A 25,265-nucleotide genomic window follows, 5' to 3' on the forward strand; every position below is an offset into this window, starting at 1 on the left:
TTCAGTGTGCCTGGTGAAATAGACATTTATCAATGATGACTAATGATTTAAACTGAATCCTGCCAAGCCTAATAATAAATGTTCTATTTTGGCAATGGATAATATAATTTTTTTAACTGTTCTTTTAATGTTATCTTGTCTCAGTTCCTGATATCAAAGGTTGATAGTAAATTCTACAATATCTTTGATGTAATCCAATTACATGTACAACAAAATTAGATATAAAAATGTACACCAAAAATATAAACCTTAAATCTAGATTTTCATTTTATGGTTAAATTTCTTAGGGGAAAATTGGAATAAAATTGCATGTATGGAGTTAAAATAGTATAGAATATCAGAAATAACTACCAAAATCATGTGGGGATAGAATATATAGGAGTTTTATAAGACTTCCTGTATGACCTTGGAAAAGTGACTTAGTCTCCCTGTGCCTCAGTTCCCCAACATGTAAAATGGGGATAATAGCACTTCCCTACCTCACTGGCATTGTGAGGTGCTCAGATACTATGGAGATGGGGTCCACATGAATACCTTAGATAGACAGACTTGAGTGAATCTGAAAGAACTGATTGCTTAATAGACACAGGTAAAAAGATTCTAAATAGTCTCTGAACTTTTGTGAAGAAACTAAATTATTTTTATTTCATTCAATATACAGACCAAAACAGCTCGTAAATAAAAAGATCAAGTTTTTCAGCTACAAAGTGTATATACATATAACATTTTTCCAGGTTGGGCAGCAGTCTTTACAGATCTTCAGCTAAGCTGGTCCCAGCTAAAACCTTGATGTGAGGCCTAGTCTACACTTAAAAGTTTTGCTGGTATTGCTATACTGGCAAATCACTGCTAGCATGCACATAGCTTATACTGGTAAAAAAGTGTTTTCACAGATATAGTTTATATTGTTCGGTAAGCAAAAAAGCTATACCAGCAAAAGCATGTTTATGTCGGTATAACTGCATTTACACTAGGGCTTTTGCCAGTATAGAAATGTCATAAAAAAACACATTACACCATTAACTGATATTGCTAAACTGGTAAGTTTCTAGTGTAGACATGGTCTCAGAAAACAAATACAGGTCTGTCGCATCTTACGCGCATTTAACATGCGCAATTTCAACTTTACGCGGTCGGCAAAAACAAAACAAAAACAAAAAGAAAGAGAAAAACAACAGTTTTAATACTATACCTGTAGTGCGGGCGATTTCGCCCGCCATTGAACTCAATGGGGTTTTGGCTATACGCGGTTTTCACTTTACGCGCTAACCGCGGAACGGAACCCCCGCGTAAGATGAGACAGACCTGTACTATAAGATCAGCATTTTTTCTAGTAACTCTGCACTAAATTTTGACGAGTGTATTAACCTAACATTGAGGGAAATGGAAGCATTGTGTTTTGGTTTGATTTCTCTGCAGTCCTAACACTAAGTGGAAATATAAAATATCATGACATTTTTCTTCAAGAGCAGAGGTGTTAGCTTAGCATTCAAACTAAATTTCAATTAGGGTACAGTTATAGAATATATTCTAGGAAGCACTAAGTCCGTTGACACTGACATTGCTGCTTAAACAGGACAAGGCTATCTCTTGTTTAAGGCACTGGACTGGAACTCGGAAGATTTTAATTCAATTGTTGGTTCCGCAACACACTTCCTGTGAGATGATGGACAAGTCATTCAATTTCTCTATACCTAAGTTCCCTATCTGTAACATGTGGATAATAATACTTTTTCCTAACAGAGATGTTGTGAGGATAAATTCATTAATCTTTGTGAGACACTCATTCAACGGGGATGAGAGCTATATAAGTATGGCCCAATGCTTTGGGGTCAGTGCTGAAGTCCAAAGGTGCAGCTGTTGACTGACAATTCTGCTTAACCAAGATGAAAGCCTCTCCAACCAGTGGGTGGTTCCAATTAATCAGATTCTAATATAATTTCAACCTTCCTATCTAGAGTTTCCCTATCGAGGATTCCCTAGCATTTCAAGTGGATACAATACTATTCTTCACTTCCTGTGCTAAGATACTGTTGAGCATTGCTGTGTGCAGTTGGATAGCAGCCGATACTACCCGAGACAAAGCTGCCTTGCTCTTTGAGCACCCTGTTATCAGAAACCTCTCAGCAAAGGACAGGCAATGCAGACATAGGAGACTGTATAAGGGTTTGTCTGGCGCTGCGCCACTAGAGCACTAGGGAAGATGCTACCTACACTGGGAGAGCTTCTCCCATGGCACAGGCGGTACGCCACCTCCCCAAGAAGGGGTAGCTTATGTCCACCGGAAGCCCGTTGACCTAGCGTTGTCTACACCGGGACTAAGTCAGTATAACTATGTGGCTGAGGGGTGCCACATAGTTACCATAGGAACAACAGGCGCGCCGGGGCAGCAGCCAAGGCTCTCGCTGCCCGCCCTGACAGCGACCCGACGCGAGCTGCCGGACGGCAGCAGCACGAGACCTGCGTGCTCACCCCACTTCCGCGCCTCCAGGCCCCGCCCCTCGCTCACCTCCCCAGGCGCCGGCCTCTGCTGCCTCACTCTGGCGCGCATTAGTGACGTCACCCACACATGCCGACTCCGGCCTAGAACGACAACGGGAACAGCAAGAAAGGCTATGCGCATGCGCATCCTACAGTTTCCGGTTTCTGTTGCAGTCTTCCGCCAGTAAGGGGCGGAGCGAAGCGTGGTGCGCTCCAGCCGACGGCGCTCCCGTGTGACCTCACGGAGATCACTGAGAGTTTCCTGTCCCCATGTAAACTAAGGGCGGAAGTGCCCTAAACGCTAGGCGATGCGGGGTAAGGGTGAGAGGTCGAAGGTGGAAGGTCTCGCAGCGGGAAGATGGTGGCGCAGCAGCCGCTCCGCGTGGTGCGCTGCGGCGGTAGCAAGTTGAGCGGCGCCAGAGCGGCGTTCTCTGCCGATGCCAAGTGAGGGGGGGGGCGAATCGGAGGGGGAGGTTGCGCGGGGATCGGGGGCGCGACACGGCCCAGGAGCCGTCGGTGAGCCCCGCTGGCCCTGCGGAGCCAGCGCGTGTAACGGCCGCAGGCGGGGCGGGGGGGCTCACCAGGGGCTGCGAACGCGCCTCCCCGGGCCGGTACTAGCGCTGTGGGCGCGGAGCCTGCTGCTCCGTCAGCGCAGCGCGGCCCCGGCCGGACACGGACCGGCCCCTAGCGCAACTCGAACCCACCACAACGCGGGAGCACGAGTCGGGTTCGAGGAGCCGCCACCAAACCCCAGCGGGGACCTGCCCTGCCGGTGCCTCGGGCGTGGGAGCCAGGCTGGGGGTCCTTAGCTCCGGGGAGCCCCGCCCTGCCAGGGTTTTTCGGGCCAAGTTCTTATTCATGAGAAATTTCCATCACGTGGGATTCAGGCTAGTTGGTAATAAAGCCAAATTTTGAAATGCTGAAATTTCTCAGATGGCAACTCAGCCACCGGCTGGTCACCACCTCCATCCTCAGCGCATGTGATGGGAAGGGAAAAATGAGCAGGAACTAGGAGGGGTGCAGCTGGCTGGATGTAGGAGTGATACAGGGGGTCCTGGTAAGGGATAGCAGGGGACATATAGCAGTACCTTGCACTTGTCTAGTACTCACAGTCAGAGACTTTCAAAGCACTTGTAAAAGTTAGTAGGGAAAGATACTCCAAAATAGCACATCAAGGTAAAGCATTAGACTGAGGGGGGTAGAAAGTAATTAAATCCTCCCATTACTGGTGAAAAACTGGAGGTGGCCTGTTGGTGCATGGCTTGACATGGCTCAGGATGAGTGGTGCATAAATAGTGTGTGGATAACTTTGAATGTACAGTTTTTAAAGTGGTAGTCATGTTAGTCTGTATCAGCAAAAACAAGGAGGAGTCCTTGTGGCACCTTAGAGACTAACAAATTTATTTGGGCATAAGCTTTCGTGGACTAAAACCCACTTCATCAGATGCATTGAGTGAAAAATACAGAAAGCAGGTATATATATTACAGCACATGAAAAGATGGGAGTTGCCTTACCAAGTGGGGGGGGGGGGTCAGTGCTAACGAAGCTAATTCAATTAAGGTGGAAGTGGCCTATTCTCAACAGTTGACAAGAAGGGGTGACTATCAAAGGAGGAAAATTACTTTTGTAGTGCTAACAAGGCCAATGGACACTACAGTGCAAATAAGCAATGGTCACATAAACACCACCCTATACCGGAAACCTACTGACCGCTATACTTACCGACATTCCTCCCGCTTTCATCCAGACCACATCAAACGATCCATTGTCTACAGCCAGGCTCTAAGATACAACTGCATTTGCTCCAATCCCTCAGAGAGAGACAAACACCTACAGGATCTCTATCAAGCGTTCTTAAAATTACAGTACCCACCTCGTGAAGTGAAGAAAGAGATTGACAAAGCCAGAAGGGTACCCAGAAGTCACCTACTACAGGCCAGGCCCAACAAAGAAAGTAACAGAATGCCACTAGCCGTCACCTACAGCCCCCAACTAAAACCTCTCCAGCGCATCAAGGATCTAAAATCTATCCTGAAGGACGATCCCTAACTATCACAGATCTTGGGAGACAGGCCAGTCCTCGCTTACAGACAGCCCACCAACCTGAAGCAATACTCACCAGCAACTACATGCCACACAACAAAAACACTAACCCAGGAACCAAGCAATACATGCAACAAACCCTGTTGCCAACTCTGTCTGCATATCTATTCAAGGGACACCATCATAGGACCTGACCACATCAGCCACACCATAACGGACTCGTTCACCTGCACATCTACCAATGTGATATATGTCATCATGTGCCAGCAATGTCCCTCTGCCATGTACATTGGCCAAACCGGACAGTCTCTACGCAAAAGAATAAATGGACACAAATCAGACATCAATAATTGTAACATTCAAAAACCAGTAGAAGAACACTTCAATCTCCCTGGACACTTATTAGTGGCAGTTATTCAACAAAAAAAGTCAAAAACAGACTCCAACAAGAAACTGCAGAACTAGAATTAATTTGCAAACTGGACATCATCAAATTAGGCCTAAATAAAGATTGGGAGTGGATGGGTCACTACAAAAATAATTTTTCCTCCCTTGGTATTCACCCCTTCTTGTCAACTGTTGAGAATAGGCCACTTCCACCTTAATTGAATTGGCTCATTTCATGTGCTGCAATATATATACCTGCTTTCTGTATTTTTCACTCCATCTGATGAAGTAGGTTTTAGCTCACGAACGCTTATGCCCAAATAAATTTGTTAGTCTCTAAGGTGCCACAAGGACTTCTCGTTGTTTTTGAATGTACAGTAACTCCTCCCTTAACGTTGCAGTTATGTTCCTGAAAGTGCTGTGTAGGCAAGAGGCAGTAGCAAACTAGCTCATGCGCTTCAGTGAGTCCTCTCACCACTTTTCCACAGTGAGCAATTAACTTGCATTTCTGTATCTGGATGTGGGGATAACTGCAAGTGAAATAGGAGTGAATGTGGGGACACTGTAACATATTAATTGCCTGCATTCAATATTCATGTTTGAATTACCCAAAGGTTAATTCTCCAGAGTAAATGAACCCTGGTGTAGATGAGGCTTTAACCTAGGTGTTGAAATTATTATTATTTATTCAGGATGTTGTCATGACACTAATTTAACTATAAATTCCTTTATTAAATCCAAAGGCTGAGTTATATTTATACAGTAGCTCTAAACATGCCTCAAACGCCTAAATAATAAGCAGTTTACTACATCCAAACAATAACAAAACCTTTATAAGCATTTGATCAAGATACTGACAAACAGATTAAACCCAGGGGTTCTTAGACCCATATTAGCTCCAACGTGGTCAGGCAGGTATTAGCAGTGAACCCTTTAAAAGTTTACTTTTTACACCCTTTAACAAACAAGTGATGTCATTGCCAATTACTGACTTCAGCTAAATACCAATTTGAGACACTTCACCCTTATTTCAAGTCTTAATCCAGATAAGATTTACAACTTCCTTTTATCCCCAAGGCCTATCCTCCCTATCTCTACCCTCCTTCTTGCTGACCAACTGGTTTTTCATTGCACCTGGGTTCACTTAGGCTTTACTTTTAAGATAACATTGGTATGTGGGATGGGGAGGTCCATGTTTCCTCTAAGACAGATTCTTTCTGTCCTATTCAAAACCATTTGCTGTCACCGCTGTTGGTCAGGAGCCTTTTTTTTTTAGAAACTTTCCTTTATCTCATTAATTTAGTCTTTGAACCAGACATCCTCCCTGCTCCATTCCTTCTGCCCTACTTGCTAGTCAGGCTCTTGCTTTACAACATGCACATTTCTTTAACCAGATTAAAAGATAACTTTAATTTCATATTTATTCTACAGTAGGGTATATACTGGGGGGTGGGAGAGATAGTATTAAAGCCGGATTCTCTAGCCTGTTTTTTGTGTGTCTACACAGACATGAATAAACCATGTTATAAATTTCAGAGTAGCAGCCGTGTTAGTCTGTATCCGCAAAAAGAAAAGGTTTTGTCCATAACCATATTTAAGCAGAGTTATTTTGCAGTGTAGTCATGGGACTGTCCATTCCAGAACCATTCTTCTCTTCACCCTCCTTAGCTGAGTATGCTGTCTTTGGCAGCCCATAATCAAGGGCTGGAGAGCAAAACATAATCTTAAACATGTAGGCACATGTTGTTTTAAACTTGTCTGTTTGGCTAAATTTCCTATTTTTAGCGTGGCGTGACACTTAATTGTTAGTATTCCGGGCTGCAAAAAAACAAAGGGTGGTGGGGGCTAAGGAGAGATTTAAAACAGACTTGTTTCAGAAGTGAGGGATGGAACAGTGTAAGTGAAGTAGAGTCTTCTGCAGCTGTGAAGAGTGGCATGAAGGTGTGCAGAGAGTAGATAAACAGAAGAGTGGCATGCATGGCTTTGAACATCAGTAGGGCAATTTTGAATTGGAGTTGGAGATAACTAAGGAACCAGTGAAGATATCAAAAGAAAATTCATGGACCATTAGAGAGTAGGTTAGCTGCAGCATGCTGAAGTTTCACAGGGAACCTAAGAATTCCCTCCCTCTGATACTTATCTTCAATTCTTTATAGGAATTTCTCATTTTTGTTTTGGTACGTTGTTTTTTTAAAACCTATAAAATAGGAGTGCTGAGAAGGTGCTTGAGTCTTAGGGAAGGTCTACATTACAGCCCGGATTGACACTCTGAGATCGATCCACTGGCGGTCGATTTAGCGGGTCTAGTGAAGACCCTCCAAATTGACAGCGGATCGCTCACCAGTTGATCCCTGTACTCTACCCCTGTTGAGAAGAGTAAGGTAAGTTGATGGGAGAGTTTCTCCCATTGACTGACTGACACACACACACCCCTACCTGCGCACGGTATAGACCCTGCGGTAACTCAACCTAAGGTACGTCGACTCCAGCTACGTTATTCACATAGCTGGAGTTGCGCAGCGTAGGTCGACTTGCTGCGGTAGTGTAGACATAGCCTTAGGAACTTGAGGTTTGGGAAAAAATTAGCTGATCTTTATTGTTTGGCCAAAATTGAGAGCATTTCCAGGCAGAGTCCTATAAATGTAGCAGATACTGATGTTATGAAAGGAGGAGATAGATATTTTATATGTAGTATGGAGAGGTGTAAGTAGCATCATGAATGTTTTATTTGTTATGCTGATCAATACAGGCCTTTATTTTTCGAGGTGATCAAGCCATCAGCACCTTTAGCAAGAACTAAAATACATAAAAGTAACTTTCCTGCCTTTGCAACTGCATGTTTAAATCTGATATACTTGTTTGTTCTTCCATTACATTTAATGGTGAAGTAAGTAAATCTGTACAAACCATGGAAAACAAAGTTCCAAATATGGAGTCATCTCTTTGATGCTGGCCTACATTTTTTATGTTTATCAAGAGTAACAACTACTTTGAATCTACAAAGTACTAAACATGAAGTGTAATACCTTTATCCAGAATTCTCAGTCACCCTGTGATATTAACCTTTTGTTTCATCATCTTTTCAGATACCTTTTATGTGCCTCAGGAGACTATGTGAAAGTGTATAGCACGGCTACAGAAGAATGTGTACACATCCTGCAGGGTCACACAAACCTGGTGACAGGAATTCAACTTAACCCCCAAAACCACATGCAGGTTGTTAAATCTTTGTAATTGTGAGTCCTGTCCAGCTAGGCATTTGGTTCTTTCTTGATTTAGTTAAGGAAATGGTACTTGACTTTGGCAGTACAGGACACACAGTCATGTGTTTTTGGGGTGGCTGGAAAGTGAGAGACGGCTGGAAATAATTATTTCTTATAACAATTACTGAACTAGCTTCTGTTTACTTAGACTGAAATTGCAATTACCCATATTAGTGTATGAATTTGTTGCTGTAAACCATCAGATTACTCTAATTTACTGAGTGGGAAGCTTTTTCTAAAAGCAGAGGTGGACAGTTTTTGTGTCGGGTCACTTCACAAAATTCTATACTGGAACAACCCAACAATGGTTCCTTTAATCTAGTATTTGTCTGTCTTTGACTATTGCCAATACTAGGCTCTTCAGCAGTAGGACATGTAGGACCTGATTCATCAGTGCCTTGTGGCCCACTCTGTGCCAGCTATATGGGGAAAAGACTCTTAAAACAGCTATAAGGCATACCCGGGTGCAGGAGACATGCCAGGTTTATGTCTGGAGTACGAGCAGGCATGGCTAAATCCCGGTTATTTCCCAGGGGGGTATGGTAATCAGTACATGGCTTTAAGGATTACCTAATCAACCTCTCAAATGTCGGGCTCTGCATTGGCACAGGAATGAGTGGCCCATAGCACTTACAGTGAACCCAAATGTGCAACTATACTGTGGAGAAACTTATTCCTGATCTCAGCTGGTGTTTGTGTTATGCCCTTATGCATAAATATTGGTAACCCTAATAACTTTTGTCCTCATTACACATGCCTCTCCCCATGTACACACCTACCTACTATAACTGTAAGTGTGCGTGATCTCTTTCAAAACATGGAAGATGGGGAATATATTTGTATTACCAACAGCACCTTAAATATTTGAGTTAATTCTGACCTTTCCTTCCTACTACACTATCTGTAGCAATCAAATGAGAAATTTGAGGGTACACAGTAATTCAGCTGATGGCATCAATTTAAGTTTTGCCTGTGCATCCTCTAAGTGTGAGATTTTTATCTTGTGGGGGTTGGGAGAAATGAGTGGGGAATACTTAAATTTTCAGCTTTAACTTTGAGTTAGAATATGTATCTGAAGAAGAAAAATTGAGTTGGTTCTGTTTGGCTTTTTCTTTGCTGTGCATAAAGTCTGGGCCCACTTGTAGAAGGGGTCTGAATCTATTTCCTGAAGTTCTGTGCATCTGTCATCCCTGCACACGCATTGTAAATGTATATAAACATTCACATGCTAGGTAACTTTAATATGATGTTCATATACAAAATAGGAACACACATGATCTCAAACCGCATATCTCAAAAGTGTGTGGAACTTGGTGCTTAGCACTTTTTAAAAATCCAGTCACTTAGGTGACCAAATATGGATTTAAGAGCCTAACTTGAGGGTCTAATTTTGTGTAAAATCTTGGTCCTAGTGTTTTGCTTTGCTATTTGTGTTCTTTTCGTAACTTGTTTTATTTTTCTTTTCCAGCTGTATTCTTGCTCTCTAGATGGCACCATTAAACTCTGGGACTTCACAGATGGAATTCTCATTAAAGTATGTAAATATTTTTTTCTGTCACAACTTTTCATGGATTCCAGAGTTGTTCACTGTTGACCATCAGTTAAATGAATACTAGGGCTGAACAAAACATATAGGGCCAAATTCAGGCTCTCTGAAGCTTTTAGTGGAGATGAGCATAAACCCTGGCTTCAAAAGCAGTGTTTGTTAATATGGTTTGTATTTTGTCCCTGAGCAGGCCTCTCACTTAGGGCAGGAGAAATTTGCTGACCCCTAGCTGTGGTCATTTTTGATGACCCTTTGCTAATTAAGCATGCAGTCCCTTCTTAAATATTCAGTACATTAAAACCAGGCTTATCAGAAGGTCCTCAAGAAGTTACTTGAGACTTACTGCACAATTGTGTGAAAATGAAGCATAGGAGAGAAGCTATCCAGACTTTTTCCCAGTATTGGTAGCCTTTAAGAAAGGAGGGAGGAAGAGTTATATGCACAAAGATATCTGTGATTTTTTTTGTGCTCAGTGTAGCTCTTCTGTTCTCCCTTCCTTATTTTAGCTAGTTGATTGGCTCAGGCAGCTCCTCTCTCTGTCTTCGACTATCTGGCTTCCCAGAGAGTTTGCATGTCTTTTCCCTGTCTCACTGGGGGTGAGGATGACTTTCAGATAATTGACATTATACCTTATTTTTTTCATTTTACAGACCACTTCGTATGGGATGGCTTCTCTCATGAGCCACGTCTCCTCATAATATTCCAATTCCCCGACTGCTTACTTATCAAAATGTTTATTTCTGAGGGTAGCCAAGAAGGGCTTTACAAGCTACCTTTGATCCAAGGATGACAGTTTGAGGGCTGCTGTTCCACTGCATATAAACTGCCTTGGGACCAAAGCTTGAATAAGGGCAGCTGTAAAAAGATGCAGACAGATGTGTATTGTGGGATGGGTGCTGAGATGTACTTTGCCACTCATCTGAGCAGGAACAATAAGTGTTTAAGGTAGCATTTAGAACACATGTTGTAGTTATTGATGTCAGACTAGGTGCTGAATGTGTCCCCTTGGAGATGTCTGTGGGCTGCTGTGACGGCCAGCTCTATCCTACTTCTCCTGAGCTGAGGAGAACTCCTGCCTTGGAAGGTGGAAGAAGAATAGGCTTCCTACATAGTTCTTCCATCCCACCACATAGCAGAGGGTAGGATGTTACCTTTAGCCTTCCCAGTAAATTTGGCATTTCACACTATACAAATACTGCTAAACAAGACTGACATAAGTCTTTTGTTCTGTAATAGGGTTACCAACCAAAAGAATGCTTTTTTTCTTTTGACTTTAAATTGAGAATGATCGACTACAAGCTTTTAGCAAACATTTTTTAAAAATCTACAAGGGCCATGATAAAAAGAATCTCTGACTAGGTTGTAAATTGTTCACTGTCTGACTGTACGAGAACTTCAGAATAATTGATAACTGTCCAGCTAATTTGAAGTTCACATTTCATAACTACTTTGTTGGTTTTTTTCTTCAGACTTTTGTTGTTGGATACAAACTTTTTGCATTCTATACGCTTGCTGGTTCTGAGGATTCAGTGTTCATTATAATTCCAAAGAAAAATGAAGATTCCTTAGGTACGATATAATTAACTTCAGTTTGTACTTTGTTGCAGTGTGATATTAAGTATGCTGGAATGTTTAAAGGGACTCTGATAACTTAGTTTAGGCCCAAACATTGTTTTGTAATTTTTGTTCCGGGGGGGGGACACAAAAGAAAGATTTACAAGTCTGATTAATCCTGTGGAAATGCGAAGTTTTATTTAACCCTTCCATTGGTATAACGTAGACCCCAAACACAACAATACTGTGTTGGTGCATTTGACCAGAACCTTTCTGGTTTGGTTTCACTGTCCATACTGAATGAAATGTAAAAAGTGTACCAACAGCACAGGAGGTGGAGAGTGAATTAATCGGTGTACATTTTCACTCTTAATAATCTACAGCCTTATTAGCAAACTACATATTGTAGGAAAAGTGTTTTTTAAAAGTTATCTTGAAAGTGTCCTTTAAATAGGTAAAATAACTATTGCTGTACACCTAGCGTTTTGTTTCTTGTTGAAACTATGGTAATTGTTAATGTGCAATTTAGTATTTTCATTTTTTGGATTTTGATTGTATCAAAGTTTAGTCTTAAACTTACAGACCCTTGTGCTATACATACTTAATGTTATGGCAGACATAATTGAGTCTCTTGACCTATATTTAAACTGCTAAGTGTATCCTGAGGTCATGTTACCATATTAAAAGCTACATCTCTTCAATAACAAGTATCAGTTAAGGCTTGCAAGAAAACAAGAACTTTGTTTTGTGGAAAACTTAGAGGTTTCCATTTTTGTTTTGCATCAGAACAAAATTTAAACTCTTCAAAAATTTTCATGCCCGCATAGCCAGTCGCAACTCGCCTGGGATATGGAAGACTCTTGCTCTGCTCTGTTTCTGCAGAAAGTTTGTTTCAACAAATGGGCATTTTCAAATTGAAAAAACACGATGATGGAAAAAATTGGACCAGTTCTAGTATCAGCATGAATTCAGCTATTCAAAGCCTGAGAAAACAGATATGATATATGACTTGTATAATACTCCTATGAATGCCACTTCAGAGTGTCGGAGAATAACATAGTTCTCACTCTTTGTTTGGCTACAGTAAAGTCAGATACTTTATTTTCTTTAACAAGAGGAAGAACAAATCTATGTAATTTGGTTTGGTTTCTGCTTTATGTTACACAGGAAACCACTATGGAAAAATCTAGAGCTCATCTGTCTGTGTTGCAGTTTGGCACAGAAACATCTGAGACCAAAATATAAAGGTGTCAGCCTTAAGTATACATCTTTAAGCATGCATTCAAAACAACACTGAAAGGAGCTAGTGTGGATTTTATAGTGAGGATAACAGGTGCACCCACATTCTCTCCTTTTGAACACACATCATCCACAAAATTATTTTATTAACCAAAGTCTTTATTTGACTAGATTCGTTCCAGCTTGTTTCTGTGAAACTACCAAAAACACCAGACCAAGAAGTGGAAGCCAAGGAGCTGTCTTTGATTTTGGATGATATAGGCCAGTCGCCCAAATGTACTGCGTTTGGAAGAGAAGTATATTTACCTTTTTAGATGTTTTTCTTTTATATAAAATGTATTAACCACATTCTGTTTAGTCTGGTATATAAAAAAATATGATTAACCAAGTAATCTGATCGCTCAAAGAAGTAATGATTGTATGGGTGTGTCCTTGCTATGTGAGCCTAGTGTGAATCCTGACTTTTCCCCTTAATTGCAAACCACTGATCTCAGAAAGCTTGCCTCAACAAATTTGACATCCAGCAACATCTATTCTTTATAATTTCATAAAAATATAATAAGACCAGGATTGCTGATGAGTTGCAAAAGTATGTCCTACAACACAACTTCATTGCATTAGGGAAAAAATGAAGGAAAATTGCAGAATTTCAAGCTCTTAATCCAGTAAAATACCCCTTTCTTTAGAAAGAAGAGAATTACCATTCTTGTACTAGGCAGACAATACACTTTGGCCTTGACGGCTTTTTTGTGTGGTAAATGTTAATTGAAAATTGTGTTCAACATGTTGGACCCAGAATATTATCTGCCTTATTTTTCTTGTCTGTTTGCAAAATTTTGGCTCTTTCAGACTTAGTGTTAAAGAAAAAGTAAGATGGTAAAGATCAAAAGGCTCTGATTAGATGACCAACTTTATTTGTCTCAGAGCACTAGCAAAAGTGAGGTAACTAAATAACTCTGAATTCATTAAGCTACATCCCTTCTCTCTTAAAATTTAAAATATATACCAAAAAGAGCACCTGTCCTCTGGGGAAAATGGGAACACACAAATCAAAAGAATTAATGTTGGTTTCTACCCTAATTTTTTTTAACTCTGATGCACAAAAAGATGAGCTAACAGTGCATTTGTACTCTAAAAAATGACTGTAAAAATAACATTGTGGAGTTCCCTGTTTGTTACTCCCAGCTCAGATATAAATTTACATTTTAAAAAACTGTTTTGTTTAGGTTTTTTGTGGGGGGCAGGGGGAAGGTTCCCAAACAGCTAGCTTACAAGGTGAGCTTGAAATATAAAAGAGAAGCTATTTGAGGACAGGGGTGTTCCCTTAGGTTATGCATTGCCACCGGTAGTAAATATTATGCAGTTAGAACTTAGCTGATTTTTCGTATGTGAAATAAAAAAAGAATCGACTCTCTTCAGTGCCAACAGGAGTATAACTAGTGACAGAAATAAGCTTTAACTGTACTCCCTAGTCACCTGGACTAGATGTGTTGTATAAGGAGATGCTGTTCTTAGTCATGTTTAAAATCCTGTGTACCCTAATGGATCCTTTGCTTTTATAGAGCAGGACAGGTGCTACAGAAGTTTAGGAGTATTTTTTATATTTTACCTAAAGATAGGAGGGATTATGACTGGAAATCCAATATTTGTGTTTTCATCTGTTTGTTCCGGGACAAAATTAAGTAAGAGCTCCTGGTTCTGGTATAAAATTCATGGAATTCTTGGATTTTTAACGAATAGCACTAAACTATTTTTCTATATGAAAAAAGAATTTGTGCCAGTATCCCAAGCAACCATTCATATGCAACCTTACAATGTGCACATAACAAGAGATTCCACACATTACTTTACCCGTGCATACTTCTCTGGGATTGCATGGCTATAACTCAGTGCAAAGCTTGTCCCAGTAGGTGGGGGAAATATTGAGTTGCTTCTTGGAGGTTGTTATAGAGAAAGCAAGTTTTAAAAAATCTGAAAAAATCTTTTAGGTTGCATGAGCTTATATTAGCTGTATTAAAATGTGGAGCAGTAACATCTCATTGCAAGCAAGCAACTGTCATTGATTAGGGTAATGGCATCTTGTGTCTCTATCTTGGTACCGTTTTTTCATGATACAGACCTGTTTAAGAAACATGATCAAAGGCCCATTTGTTGTGCTCCAGTTTCAATGTGAATCTATATCAAATACAAAGTCCTAACTTGCTGTATTGCTGTAACAGGGTGAATATGTGGCATCAGTGCGTGGCCTTCATCTCCTTGTTTATTTTTTCAAAAAGAAAAAGGTTAACAGGTAAGACGAACAGCTGTAGATGTTGTTGTCAGCTATGAAACCTCATAAATATGTATCTGTATAGTAACAAGTCAGCTGGAGCTAAAATAATCTGCATACATCAGCATCCTTTGATGCCATTGATTCAACTGTAGATCATTGCATGGGTAAATGGGATTCCTCATGAATGACTTCGTTTTTATTTCTGAAATCCAAGCAAGTGATGCTGAGTAACTGCTTATCCATCTGGCAGATTCTTTCTTTAGAGATTCTCCAAAATTCTCTTCTGGCAGCCCCCCTTGTTCAATGTGTGTCTCAGGCTGCTGGGGGGAAACGGAGGCAGTTTGGACTGCAGTGCCATCACTGATTGGTGGGATGCCAAGCAACTCTTAGCCTAGCCCAGACTATAGTGTCATCACTTTTCTATTGCTGGATTGAAACAGGGACTTAAATTAGGATGTTTTGTGTAAGGTCCTGATGAGATTTAGATGCTAGTGCTTTGTTGAGGGAGAAGAATCTAGCAAGCTAAGTGGGGATGGTGTCTGTCCTTTTCTTGGCAGGGGAGTGCCTAACTTTTGTCAACTTTCTTGTAGTTCAGGAGTACTCTCAACCAGTTGCTCACTCCTTGGAATCCCATGTGCAGTCAGAAGTATCTTTTAATTTGCATTTGTGCAGTGATTGCGCTAATCTTTTTTGACATAGCCCCAGCTGCAGGTAGACTACATATGAAGACCATTGAGAAGCTTCATCTAACGTTGAACTCTAATTAAAACGACTCTTTAATTTTTGAAGGTTTCCTTTAAGTGCAACAAGTAGAAAAGGCGCAAACAACTATTTCACTTGTGTAGCCTGTCACCCTAAGGAAGACTGTATAGCAAGTGGACATAAAGATGGCAAGATTCGTCTCTGGTATGTTAAACTTGACAGCTATCCAGCTAGCATTGATTTGACATTCTAATAATAGAACTTGAACATAATGAGTCATGAGAGTAGGCATAGGACTTTCTGCTTGACAGTGGTGATCAGGCATTGACATAATTCTCTAACTGGATCTAGCATCCTCCCTTGCCATAGTCAGAAGTGGCTCCTGTAGAAATGATTATAAGGAGATATTGAGGATAGCCATCCTGTGGCCCTCGAAGCTCTAAATTATGACTGACCTCAAGGCTATCTAATTTGCATATGATCACAAATTGAAAATGTCCCCTTAGCTGCACCCTGCGACTTTAAAACTGAAGTGTTTGAATTCGGCCTACTGCTGTGGGTGGAGATAAGAGACTTTTGTACCAGGTTTTGGGAACCCCAGTGAAAGCACGATGGGAGTTTATATTCAGACAAAGCCAGTCAGTGACTAGTGGAGAGGCTAGCTCTTCTCCCTTACACAGCCGCCCAGGACAGATGGAAAAGAGAATTTGAGAACTAGCAGCCAGTAACAGCTCTGCTTCAGTGCTCCAGATCAGGGATTGGTCTTGCCCAAGCTGGCAATAATTCCCTAGGGATCTTATGCCAGCTGGGGACACCTGGACACCTGCAGTCTGTGCCACTCCCTTTCCGTCACCTGAACATACAAGAAACCCACATTGCAAGGGTTACAGTAGATGTTAGTATACTTATTTTACATTTTATTCCATTTGGCATGCCCATTTTTGTTTGCTTACAGATTATTCTCTCCAACACCTATTCTGCTACTAAATTAAATGTTTTCTTCCGAACAGGAGAAATTTTAACCACAAAAGAGAATACACTTTCTCCACACTGCACTGGCACCATGATGTAGTGATGGATCTAGCTTTCTCTGTAGAGGGTGAGTGCAAATGTCTTAAAGTGCAGGAAGAAAAAAGAAACTGCTGAAGTTTGGAGTCATCCACCTACGAACAAATATTTAAATTCTAGGAATGGATTTATGTCTTCAGGAAACGTTTTTTGAGGGCTTTTTGGATGGAGTAATGGAAAGATGGAAGCAGTTGTGGCTTTTTTGTGTGCACAGCTGTATACTTGTTACAAAAAAGCAAGGAAATCAGATGTGTAAGCATGTTTTCATGCCACTATTTTGGCTGGCAGACATGACTTCAAAGATTTTCCTTCTTTGGCAATGTAAATCCTGAACCAGCTGTCATCTTTATTAAGCAACAATCCATCTTCTGAGGAGATGGGGAAACCTAAGTTCTTATTGGAGTCAAATCCAAATTTAAAAAACAAGCCAAAGAAATCTTATCTGGGCCCACGCTTTACTTCCTTTGAATTTAGTGGAAAAACTCTTGTTAACTTTAGTGTGAACATGACTCAGCCCCGCAGTATTGATCTTGCTTCGAGCCTTTTCTCCCAAGCGGGAAGCATTTTGCAGTATTTAATATTAAATAGAGAATTTCCGCTGTGTTGTAACACAAAATATAGTTGACTCTTCCAAGAAATGAATGAAATTAGCTGTTCCTGAGAGAGGATTTATTAAGTGACATTTTGATGCTTGCAGTAGCAGTGTTTGTCTTATTGAGTCTGAGAGATCAGACGGACATGTTAAGAGATTTGAGCCATTTGATCAGTCTGTGTAGCAGTGATGTATAATTTTTTGCTTGGGACGTAATTTAAATATACAATTGGTGTCTAGATACCGTAGTAACTAGCGCACTAGAAATATATAGATGTGTCCGTTTGGAATGGTTCCTCTACCTACTATGGGCTTTTTATTGCATGTGAAGGCACCAGCCTGCTGAGTGGTGGGGTTGAGTCTGTACTGGTTCAGTGGCGTGATGGATCAGATTGTAAGAAGGAATTCCTGCCCCGTTTGGGATCTACTATTGAACACATCTCAGCCTCACCGGATGGAACTTTCTATTGTACCTCTCACACAGAAAACAGTAAGCCCAAACCTATTGTAATAGTATTAATTCCATAAGGAATTCATGAGCCATAGATTTATTAGAATATATGAATTTAAGATTCACTGTTTTGGTATTGTACACAAGTTCAAATCTCATCTGAAAGCGTAGATGTTTGATCTTTTATTTCCTATGCTAGCAACAGTTGGATTTTGTTTACAGATTGTGGAAGCTTGTAACTTAGACCCAAAGATTCTGATAAGCTGGTACTTTTTCTCTCTTGTTTCAGACATTCTTGTGCTGATGACTTTCCATGTGATTTTCAATCTAATGTTTAGTGCACATATATATGTTGCATTTGTAGTTCATTAAGTAGTAGAATGACTTCTTAAAGTTGAATTTTGGGTGGGTGCATATCCTGATTTTTCCAGTTGTAGAATATTGCTAACTGTTGCTTTTTACATCACATAAGTCTTTACCTTGCCTTGCTAATTTGTATGTATTTATACATTCAGAAATAACAATCATACATAGCAACCTGAGCGTTTCTGCCGTAATTCAAGGATTAGTCAAAGGTACGTGCAGTAAAACAACTTTTCTTCTGCTTAGATAGCTAAAGACATCACTTTCTAACTTCGATCATTTGCTGTTGCTCTTCACTGCAGGCAGTGATGTCAAGACTGGTTTGGTGGTTGATCCTAGAACTAAAGCTTTGGTTCTGAATGGAAAACCTGGTCATCTGCAGTTCTATTGTCTCCAAACTGACAAACAGTTGTACAATGTAAGTTGGATAGACTGCTGCTGTAAGTTATATACTTATGTGACAGAATTACACTTGCAATATGATGTAGGTAAGGGGGAGTAGTTCAATGGTTATAGCATAAGATTGGAATCAGTAGAGCTGTGTCACAGACCTTCTCTGTGACCGTAGTAAAATCGCTTATCTGTGCCTTGACTTGCAGAGCTGTAATTTGGCAAGGATATTACAGAAGTACAAATGGTTGTAATATATAAACATAATAGGATTTGAAGATTTTGAATTGATTCCTTAGTTATGCCTTGGAATACTAATCACAATTCTTATGGTGATGGACAACTTGGAAGTGAATGTAAGAAGAATAAGATTGTCAGAATCTACAGAAAATGCCTTACACAATGGTCATTGGTGCCTTTATAAGCTAAATATCGAAATCAAAGTGTATTTTGGTGTGTTGCCACATCTTCTGTATTGTGGAATCTACATGGTTTTTGCAGGCATTTTTCATGTATTAAGGCCCATGTATTGGCAATCAGTTCCACTGTTCAGTATTTCATCTAGTTTTCAATGGTCCTGATAATTTCCAGAACATCTTTCCTTCCGTGGGGTCCTTTTTCCATGACTGACTTCTCCAAACTCTCACTTGAGCTTTAAAATTAGTTTTGCTCTTGTGACTCTCCAGCTCGATATCGTGCAGCAGGAATACATCCATCAAATAGGTCTAAACCAGGTTGACTTGGTGAAGGTTGCATTTAGTGCTCAAGGCAGCTGGTTAGCGACAGTGGAACAGCGAGAAGAAAAAGAAACCGAACTTGAATTACAGATGAAACTGTGGAACTATGATGAGCAAACACAAAGGTACTGATACTTCTATAGTCAGCCCCTGGGTAACCACAAAATATTTGACTTCTTGTTAAATATTGTGCAAATGAATATAGTGTCTACATTTAAATAGCACTCTCACATATGAATTGTCAGTCGCACTTACTTGAGTTGTAGTTCTTGAAATTAACAGTCTAAACATTTTATATTCCAGTAGCAGTCTGGTTTCTTTACATGTTAATACCACCTTCTTGAATCTGTTTTGTCGTTCTAATCTACTATATTATCTGGCCAGATATACTGTACTGATGAATATGTAAAACCTTGAAACAGTACCCCAATGCTAATACTTACCTGGTCTTCCAGGGCCTGGATTTGTTAATCTTCTGGACACCCATAAAGTTCACTTTTTTTCTTGCTTATTTAGGAGGAGACTGGATAGATGTTACACAAAGTTGTTTGGCACAATAGTTATGGGATTGGAGTTTAAAAGTGAAATTTAAATGTTTCTATGTAATAATCATTTTCCATGTTGATCAAGTGCTAGCTATTAGAAGGGGTGCCCAGAGCTTAGGAGGAGCACTTCTAGTAGGTATGTCTTAAAAATCTAAATAAATCAGAATTCTGTTCTCCGAATTACTTAATTTTGTGGGGGAAATGAGGGAGAACAGACCTGGTAAACTAAATGTGAGATTATGTATTGGCTGGTAACAAAATTCTCTTCAAACCACATCTCCCTTTCCCAAACCGCCATCCTCCTACCTCCCTTCCTCCACCCCTGTCCTGTCCCCCACAAAAGAAACAGAACACAAACCTGTTGCAAGTTCAAAATGACATAAAACAGTGAATTTAGGTTTTCTTCCCTATAGCTTTACTCTGAACACCAGAATAAACAATCCACATGAGGATCATGTAACAGCTCTGTGTTTCCGTGACACAGATGAATTGGAAGATGGAACTCCTACCTTGGTAACAGCTGGCAACGATGGTCGATTTAAAGTCTGGGTGTTGGTGGATGACTCTGACTCAGAGAGTGAGTATGGCCAATACGTAATTTGTTCTTATTCACCACCTGTTGAACACATGGAAATTGTGACTCGGCTCTTCTCCATCCATACGCAAGTGCACAGGATCAGAAACACAACAGAAGTAATGCATTCTCTTCTGTGCATCCTAGTACAGAGTTCCATCACCCTTTAGCATCATTTCCCATAGTTAGGAATGTAGGCAAGTTGGGGGTGTGGTAGGGACACGAATGCATAGATCCCTCTAGCCTAAACCCTACACTAGTTGTTCTCAACCAGCGGTATGCATAGGTCTTCCGGGGGTACATCAACTCATCTAGATATTTGCCTAATTTTACAACAGGCTACATAAAAAGCACTAGCCAAGTCAGTACAAACTAAAATTTCATAAAGACAAAACGAGAAAGCAATTTTTCAGTAATAGTGCACTGTTACGCTTTTTGTATTTTTATGTCTGATTTTGTAAGCAAGTAGTTTTTAAGTGAGGTGAAACTTGGGGGTACACAAGACAGATCAGACTCCTGAAAGGGATACAGTAGTCTGGAAAGGGAACAGTGACCTCCATCCTCTGCTCATGAGTGACTACAGCCCAACCTTTACTTTGCTGTAAATCCTAAAATGCAGACAGAACATAATTCTGTGGATTGCATAGATGAGAAATGAAAATTGAAGTCCCTTCACCCACCAAAAATCATGTTGAGACTCTTTGTAACACAAAGTAATAAAAGCTAAGGACTTCACAAGGATATGTAACATGCCATAGCCCTTCCAGCCCACAGATATATGGGGCTCCCCATTAATGCACTTCCTGGCACATTTCATTTTGACTAACTTTCCTGACATTGGTGTATCAATCTTCACAGGTTCTCAAATATATTTTTTGACAGCAGCCTTTCAGCGATCCGCTTGCAGTTTGGTTGTGTTCATTTTGTTTTAATTGTCATAGATAAATAGAAATTTTTTCTAATACCCTTTTTCTTTTTGCTAGTTTTCTGTTTGCCATAGTGAATTTCTCTGAGCCACTGGATTTAGCTCTTGTACAATGCCTACATATGCTGAGGTGGAGATAAACAAAGTGTTTTCTAGGGTTAAATAACCTTAATCCTAAACTAAATCCCAGTTCCATGAGTAAACACTCTTTGCTCTTAGAAACTGTGTTGGAGGGAATAGGTTCCTACTGCCCTGACTTGTCTCCATTCCTAACTAACTGCACAGCCAGGCTGCAGCCAGTACTAATGGTATGAAGTGGAGAGGTGTGGATGGGGTTTAATGGTTCTTCCTGCCCCCACCATGGAAGTGTTTTGAATCCACTGAACAAGTCCCTCTTGCTTTTGCATCCTACTTGCATACAAGGGCTGTATAGAGTTCAGTGTCAGGGCATGCATGGGCGTATACAGCTGATCTGTCTTTGTGAATTTGCATTGTGTAGTTGGTCTTGTATACCTGGGAACTGAAGGAAAGAGCTGCCCTGCAACAGTATATCAAAAAACAGTGCAGTGATTTATTTATTGTATGTGTAGAACATCCCACTGGCTTATTTTTGTTTTTAGTAAAACCGATTTTTGTATCTTGCCCCTTTATATCTTGGCACTTTGCCTTCTAAAGAAACAATGTAAAAGCAAAAGAGAAATAAGAACATGTAATGAATATCTTACTTTATACTGTGCTTACAAGATGCAGAAAAAGAATCATTCAAAATAATGTTGGGTAGATTCTCTTTTATTATCTGCTTCCTGTCTTTTCCCGCACCAGCCATTTATTTCAAAATCAATTGAAAGAATATATTGTTACTATGGAACCAACTGGGGAAATTCCAAACTAGTTACTTGTTTATCATTGAATAAATCAACTTGGAAGGGGAAAGTTCCTGCTTGTTTTTATGGTAATTGATAATGATGGGAAAGAGATCCAGAAGAAGTTGACAGTTTACAAGAAAGTTTGCTGACAGGTTACTATATTATGCGTGAAGCTTAAAATTTACCTGTGTGTTAATCTGGTTCAGTGAAAATCAAGTATAGGAAAGGACATTTACATTTTTAGAAATAACCTCAAGTATCTTTGGCCTGAAATGTCCAATACTTTTTAAGGCTGTACATTTTCATTAATAATATTGACCTTCTTTCAGTATAGTGACAGGAATTAAAATTAGATCTCTCTAGCAACCCCTTTTTTTAATGTTGCATTTAATGTAGTTTGCATATTGAACAAAAACATTGCAGTGTGCAAATTCCATGATATGTCAAATTTAGTGGTTCAAGTGCAGAACCTAAAGAATGCAACACTTGCTGGGCATTTTCTATGCTGGCAGGGGGAAGATTTTTTTTAAAACCCTACAAAAATTTGCTACTTACAAATGTGAATAATTTTGCTTAGAGAATCTGAATAGTATCTTAACAGAAGTGCTGCTCAGTTTCATTTAGAAGTCTTAATATGGAAAGAATTAATAAACAGATATATTAATTAATGGTTCAATCTAACAGAACAAAGTATGGGATGGAGCTGTGATTTTGTGGGCAGCTATCACAACTATCCAGCTACTAACTGCTGTTTCTCAGAAGATGGCTCTTTGCTTGCTGTTAGCTTTGAAGAAACAGTCACTGTGTGGAACTCGGATACCTGGGATCTTATATGCACTTTTTGTCATCCACCTGGAAGAATACAGTATGTAACGTTGTTTATCATTTGTTTTTTTCTTTCAAGTTAAGACTACTTTAAAAGGTAATTTCATCTATAGCGTTCAAAGAGCACTGGTATGTATTCATACAGATGAAATATTTAACACTTGTATAGATCTACTCTGATTATGAGCTTTTAGAGTTGTAGATACTAAAATATTTGTTACAATATTTATTTAAAGCTGTTTTGCTAAAAGTTGGGCTTACTAACTTTTCCTAAATGAAGATCAGTCCACCCAGCTCCCTTTGCTGTTTCATCTACCCCTTTTGTGACTCCCTTCCTCCACTACATACCTATGCCTACTTCACATGATTCAGGACATAGTTACTACTGACTCTTTTTCTCTCTCCTTTTTTCCCATTATTCTGCAAGGGGGAGCTGAGGATCAAGGGGTTAAAGCTCATCACCCTCTCCCTTTTCTACATTAGCCCAATCACTTCCCTACTTAAGCATGTGTATTATGACAGAACAGCTTAATTAAAAAATCACTAATACCAAATTAAACAAGTAAACTGAGAATTTACTATTAGTGTGAAACTTGTCATTTTGGATCCTGGTTAACCCATGTTGTAAAATATTTGCTAAGGAAGTTGTCCCATTGTCCAATATCGTTTGATCTCAACGAAAGGCATCCTGATGTCTAGACACACAAGTTCTTGATCAGGATGATGTGGAAGAAAACCATAGGTCATTGCTAGCGATGAGAGAAGTTGCAATGGAGACTTGGACAATCTCACTTTTGAGTTTTGGACTTGTGTCAGTATACATTTCAGCTTTACCATTCCTTCAATACAATTCCTGGGTTGATCTAGCTATAAAGATGCCAGGTTGAAAAAATTGCAGGAAATTTGCTTTGTCTGAATCTGTCTTAAAAATGCCAAAGATTCACTTGAAGCATTCACTCCATTGAATAAACTTTTAAGATACACACTTTATTCTCCTTTCTCGTTATAATACTGTCTTTGAGAGTTGAGTCTTTGCAGAAGTGGTTGGTTGTGGGTTTTTTTGTGGGTTTTTTTTTTTTTTACCAACAGATCAGGTTTGGAAAAGTGCTTGTAGCTTGAGAAACTAGCTTTTGCTATCTTGGCACAGTAATGGGTATGACCCATCACTATTCTCCGAGCTTTGACCCTTTTATCCATTATCCTCCTGTCATATGGGAACTTATATTTCTGTGAAGATTGGCTAATGCTGTGAAATTTTTTTCTTGGAAGTACTTTCCTGTCAAAGGTGGTGCTCCTGAGAATGGTGACACAGTACTGCTATCAAGTACCTAGCCTGCTGAGGTGTAACTATTTGCAACAAATGACTGAAAACAAATACTGAGTTATGGCTATCTTAAATGGACACTGTCAACTTAAAAATGCAAAACTCAATATTTTTGACCTGTTGGTGTTCATGGTACACTTTAGGACTATAACGTTAGTTCTGTGAATTTGTCAGCATTTTTGTAGTTGGTCAGTTTCACTTTTTCCTCTGAATAGTCAATTTCCTATGGGTCTCTCACAGTAGGGGAAAGAAACTGAGCAATATGTGACTGTAAAAGGACAGAAGCTGGCAGGAAAATTCAGGGACAGGTGTATTACCCACAGCTATGTTAAATTCGCTTTTTATTTAATAAAAAATTGACCAGATTTTAGATTGAGAATTTTTTTCTTGTTAGCTATGGTCTACATGTGGTACACTGGTAAATTTTCTGAAGGCCGGTCAATCATTTGGATGGCCTTAATTGTATGTATTGGACTTCTATGCTGTAATTAAAGGGGAACTGTCATTTACATTAGACGTAGAATAACTAACCCTTTTGAAACACACAAACTTGGTTACTTTCTGATATTAATATTAGAAATGTCCTCACACACAGGCTTTTTAAAGACAAAAATATTTTCTCTTGAAGTACTGGAAATCAGGATGCTACTTAATTGTACTAGCGCAAGAGAACCAGAAATTAAAATTGATTAGAAACAGACCAGCTTAATTTAACTCTCCAATCTGAGGCGATGTAATAAGAAAATCGTATTAATAGTGAAAAGTAAATTAGACTAGTAAAACTGAAAAGGAGAGAGAAAATCTGTAGTACTGTTTAGTAACACAGGTAGGAATGCTTTAAATATAGGATTTTTTACTACACTGTGACCTCTTTAGCACCCATGATTGTTTAACAGCTTATTGTGACCAGTGTGGAATTATAATGGCGTCTCTTTTATACTAGGGTGTTGTAAAGAATGTTGTAAGTGTCCATAGACACAGTTGCTTTTTGCTGAGATTTTTTAAGATTATAGTGCTTTCAAAAGGTTTGCTTATATTTCTTACTGAGCCACTAGAGATGGATCTAGAGGACTAAATTCTGCTGTTACAGCAGATAACTGAGTAGAATTTGGCTTAA

At 39.7% G+C, this 25,265-nt stretch overlaps 1 protein-coding gene across 1 annotated transcript in view; it reads left to right on the top strand.

Annotated features, from left to right (window-relative positions):
- The first annotated feature begins 2,820 nt into the window (after nt 1-2,820).
- Nucleotides 2,821-25,265, top strand: part of WDR75 (WD repeat domain 75) — a 36,729-nt gene continuing 14,284 nt past the window's right edge. Inside the window, exons 1-14 of the mRNA XM_026647633.1 lie at nt 2,821-2,925; nt 7,999-8,128; nt 9,644-9,709; nt 11,191-11,290; nt 12,686-12,810; nt 14,734-14,804; nt 15,576-15,692; nt 16,499-16,587; nt 17,480-17,638; nt 18,115-18,174; nt 18,265-18,380; nt 19,039-19,214; nt 20,048-20,211; nt 22,684-22,864. Coding sequence (XP_026503418.1) covers nt 2,840-2,925; nt 7,999-8,128; nt 9,644-9,709; nt 11,191-11,290; nt 12,686-12,810; nt 14,734-14,804; nt 15,576-15,692; nt 16,499-16,587; nt 17,480-17,638; nt 18,115-18,174; nt 18,265-18,380; nt 19,039-19,214; nt 20,048-20,211; nt 22,684-22,864 — 1,640 coding nt within the window. The 5' untranslated portion in view covers nt 2,821-2,839. The remainder of the gene's footprint in view (nt 2,926-7,998; nt 8,129-9,643; nt 9,710-11,190; nt 11,291-12,685; nt 12,811-14,733; nt 14,805-15,575; nt 15,693-16,498; nt 16,588-17,479; nt 17,639-18,114; nt 18,175-18,264; nt 18,381-19,038; nt 19,215-20,047; nt 20,212-22,683; nt 22,865-25,265) is intronic.

The sequence above is a fragment of the Terrapene carolina genome, unplaced genomic scaffold, assembly GCF_002925995.2.
Source record: "Terrapene carolina triunguis isolate 2854851 unplaced genomic scaffold, T_m_triunguis-2.0 Scaffold62, whole genome shotgun sequence".
Classification (NCBI taxonomy): domain Eukaryota; kingdom Metazoa; phylum Chordata; order Testudines; family Emydidae; genus Terrapene; species Terrapene triunguis.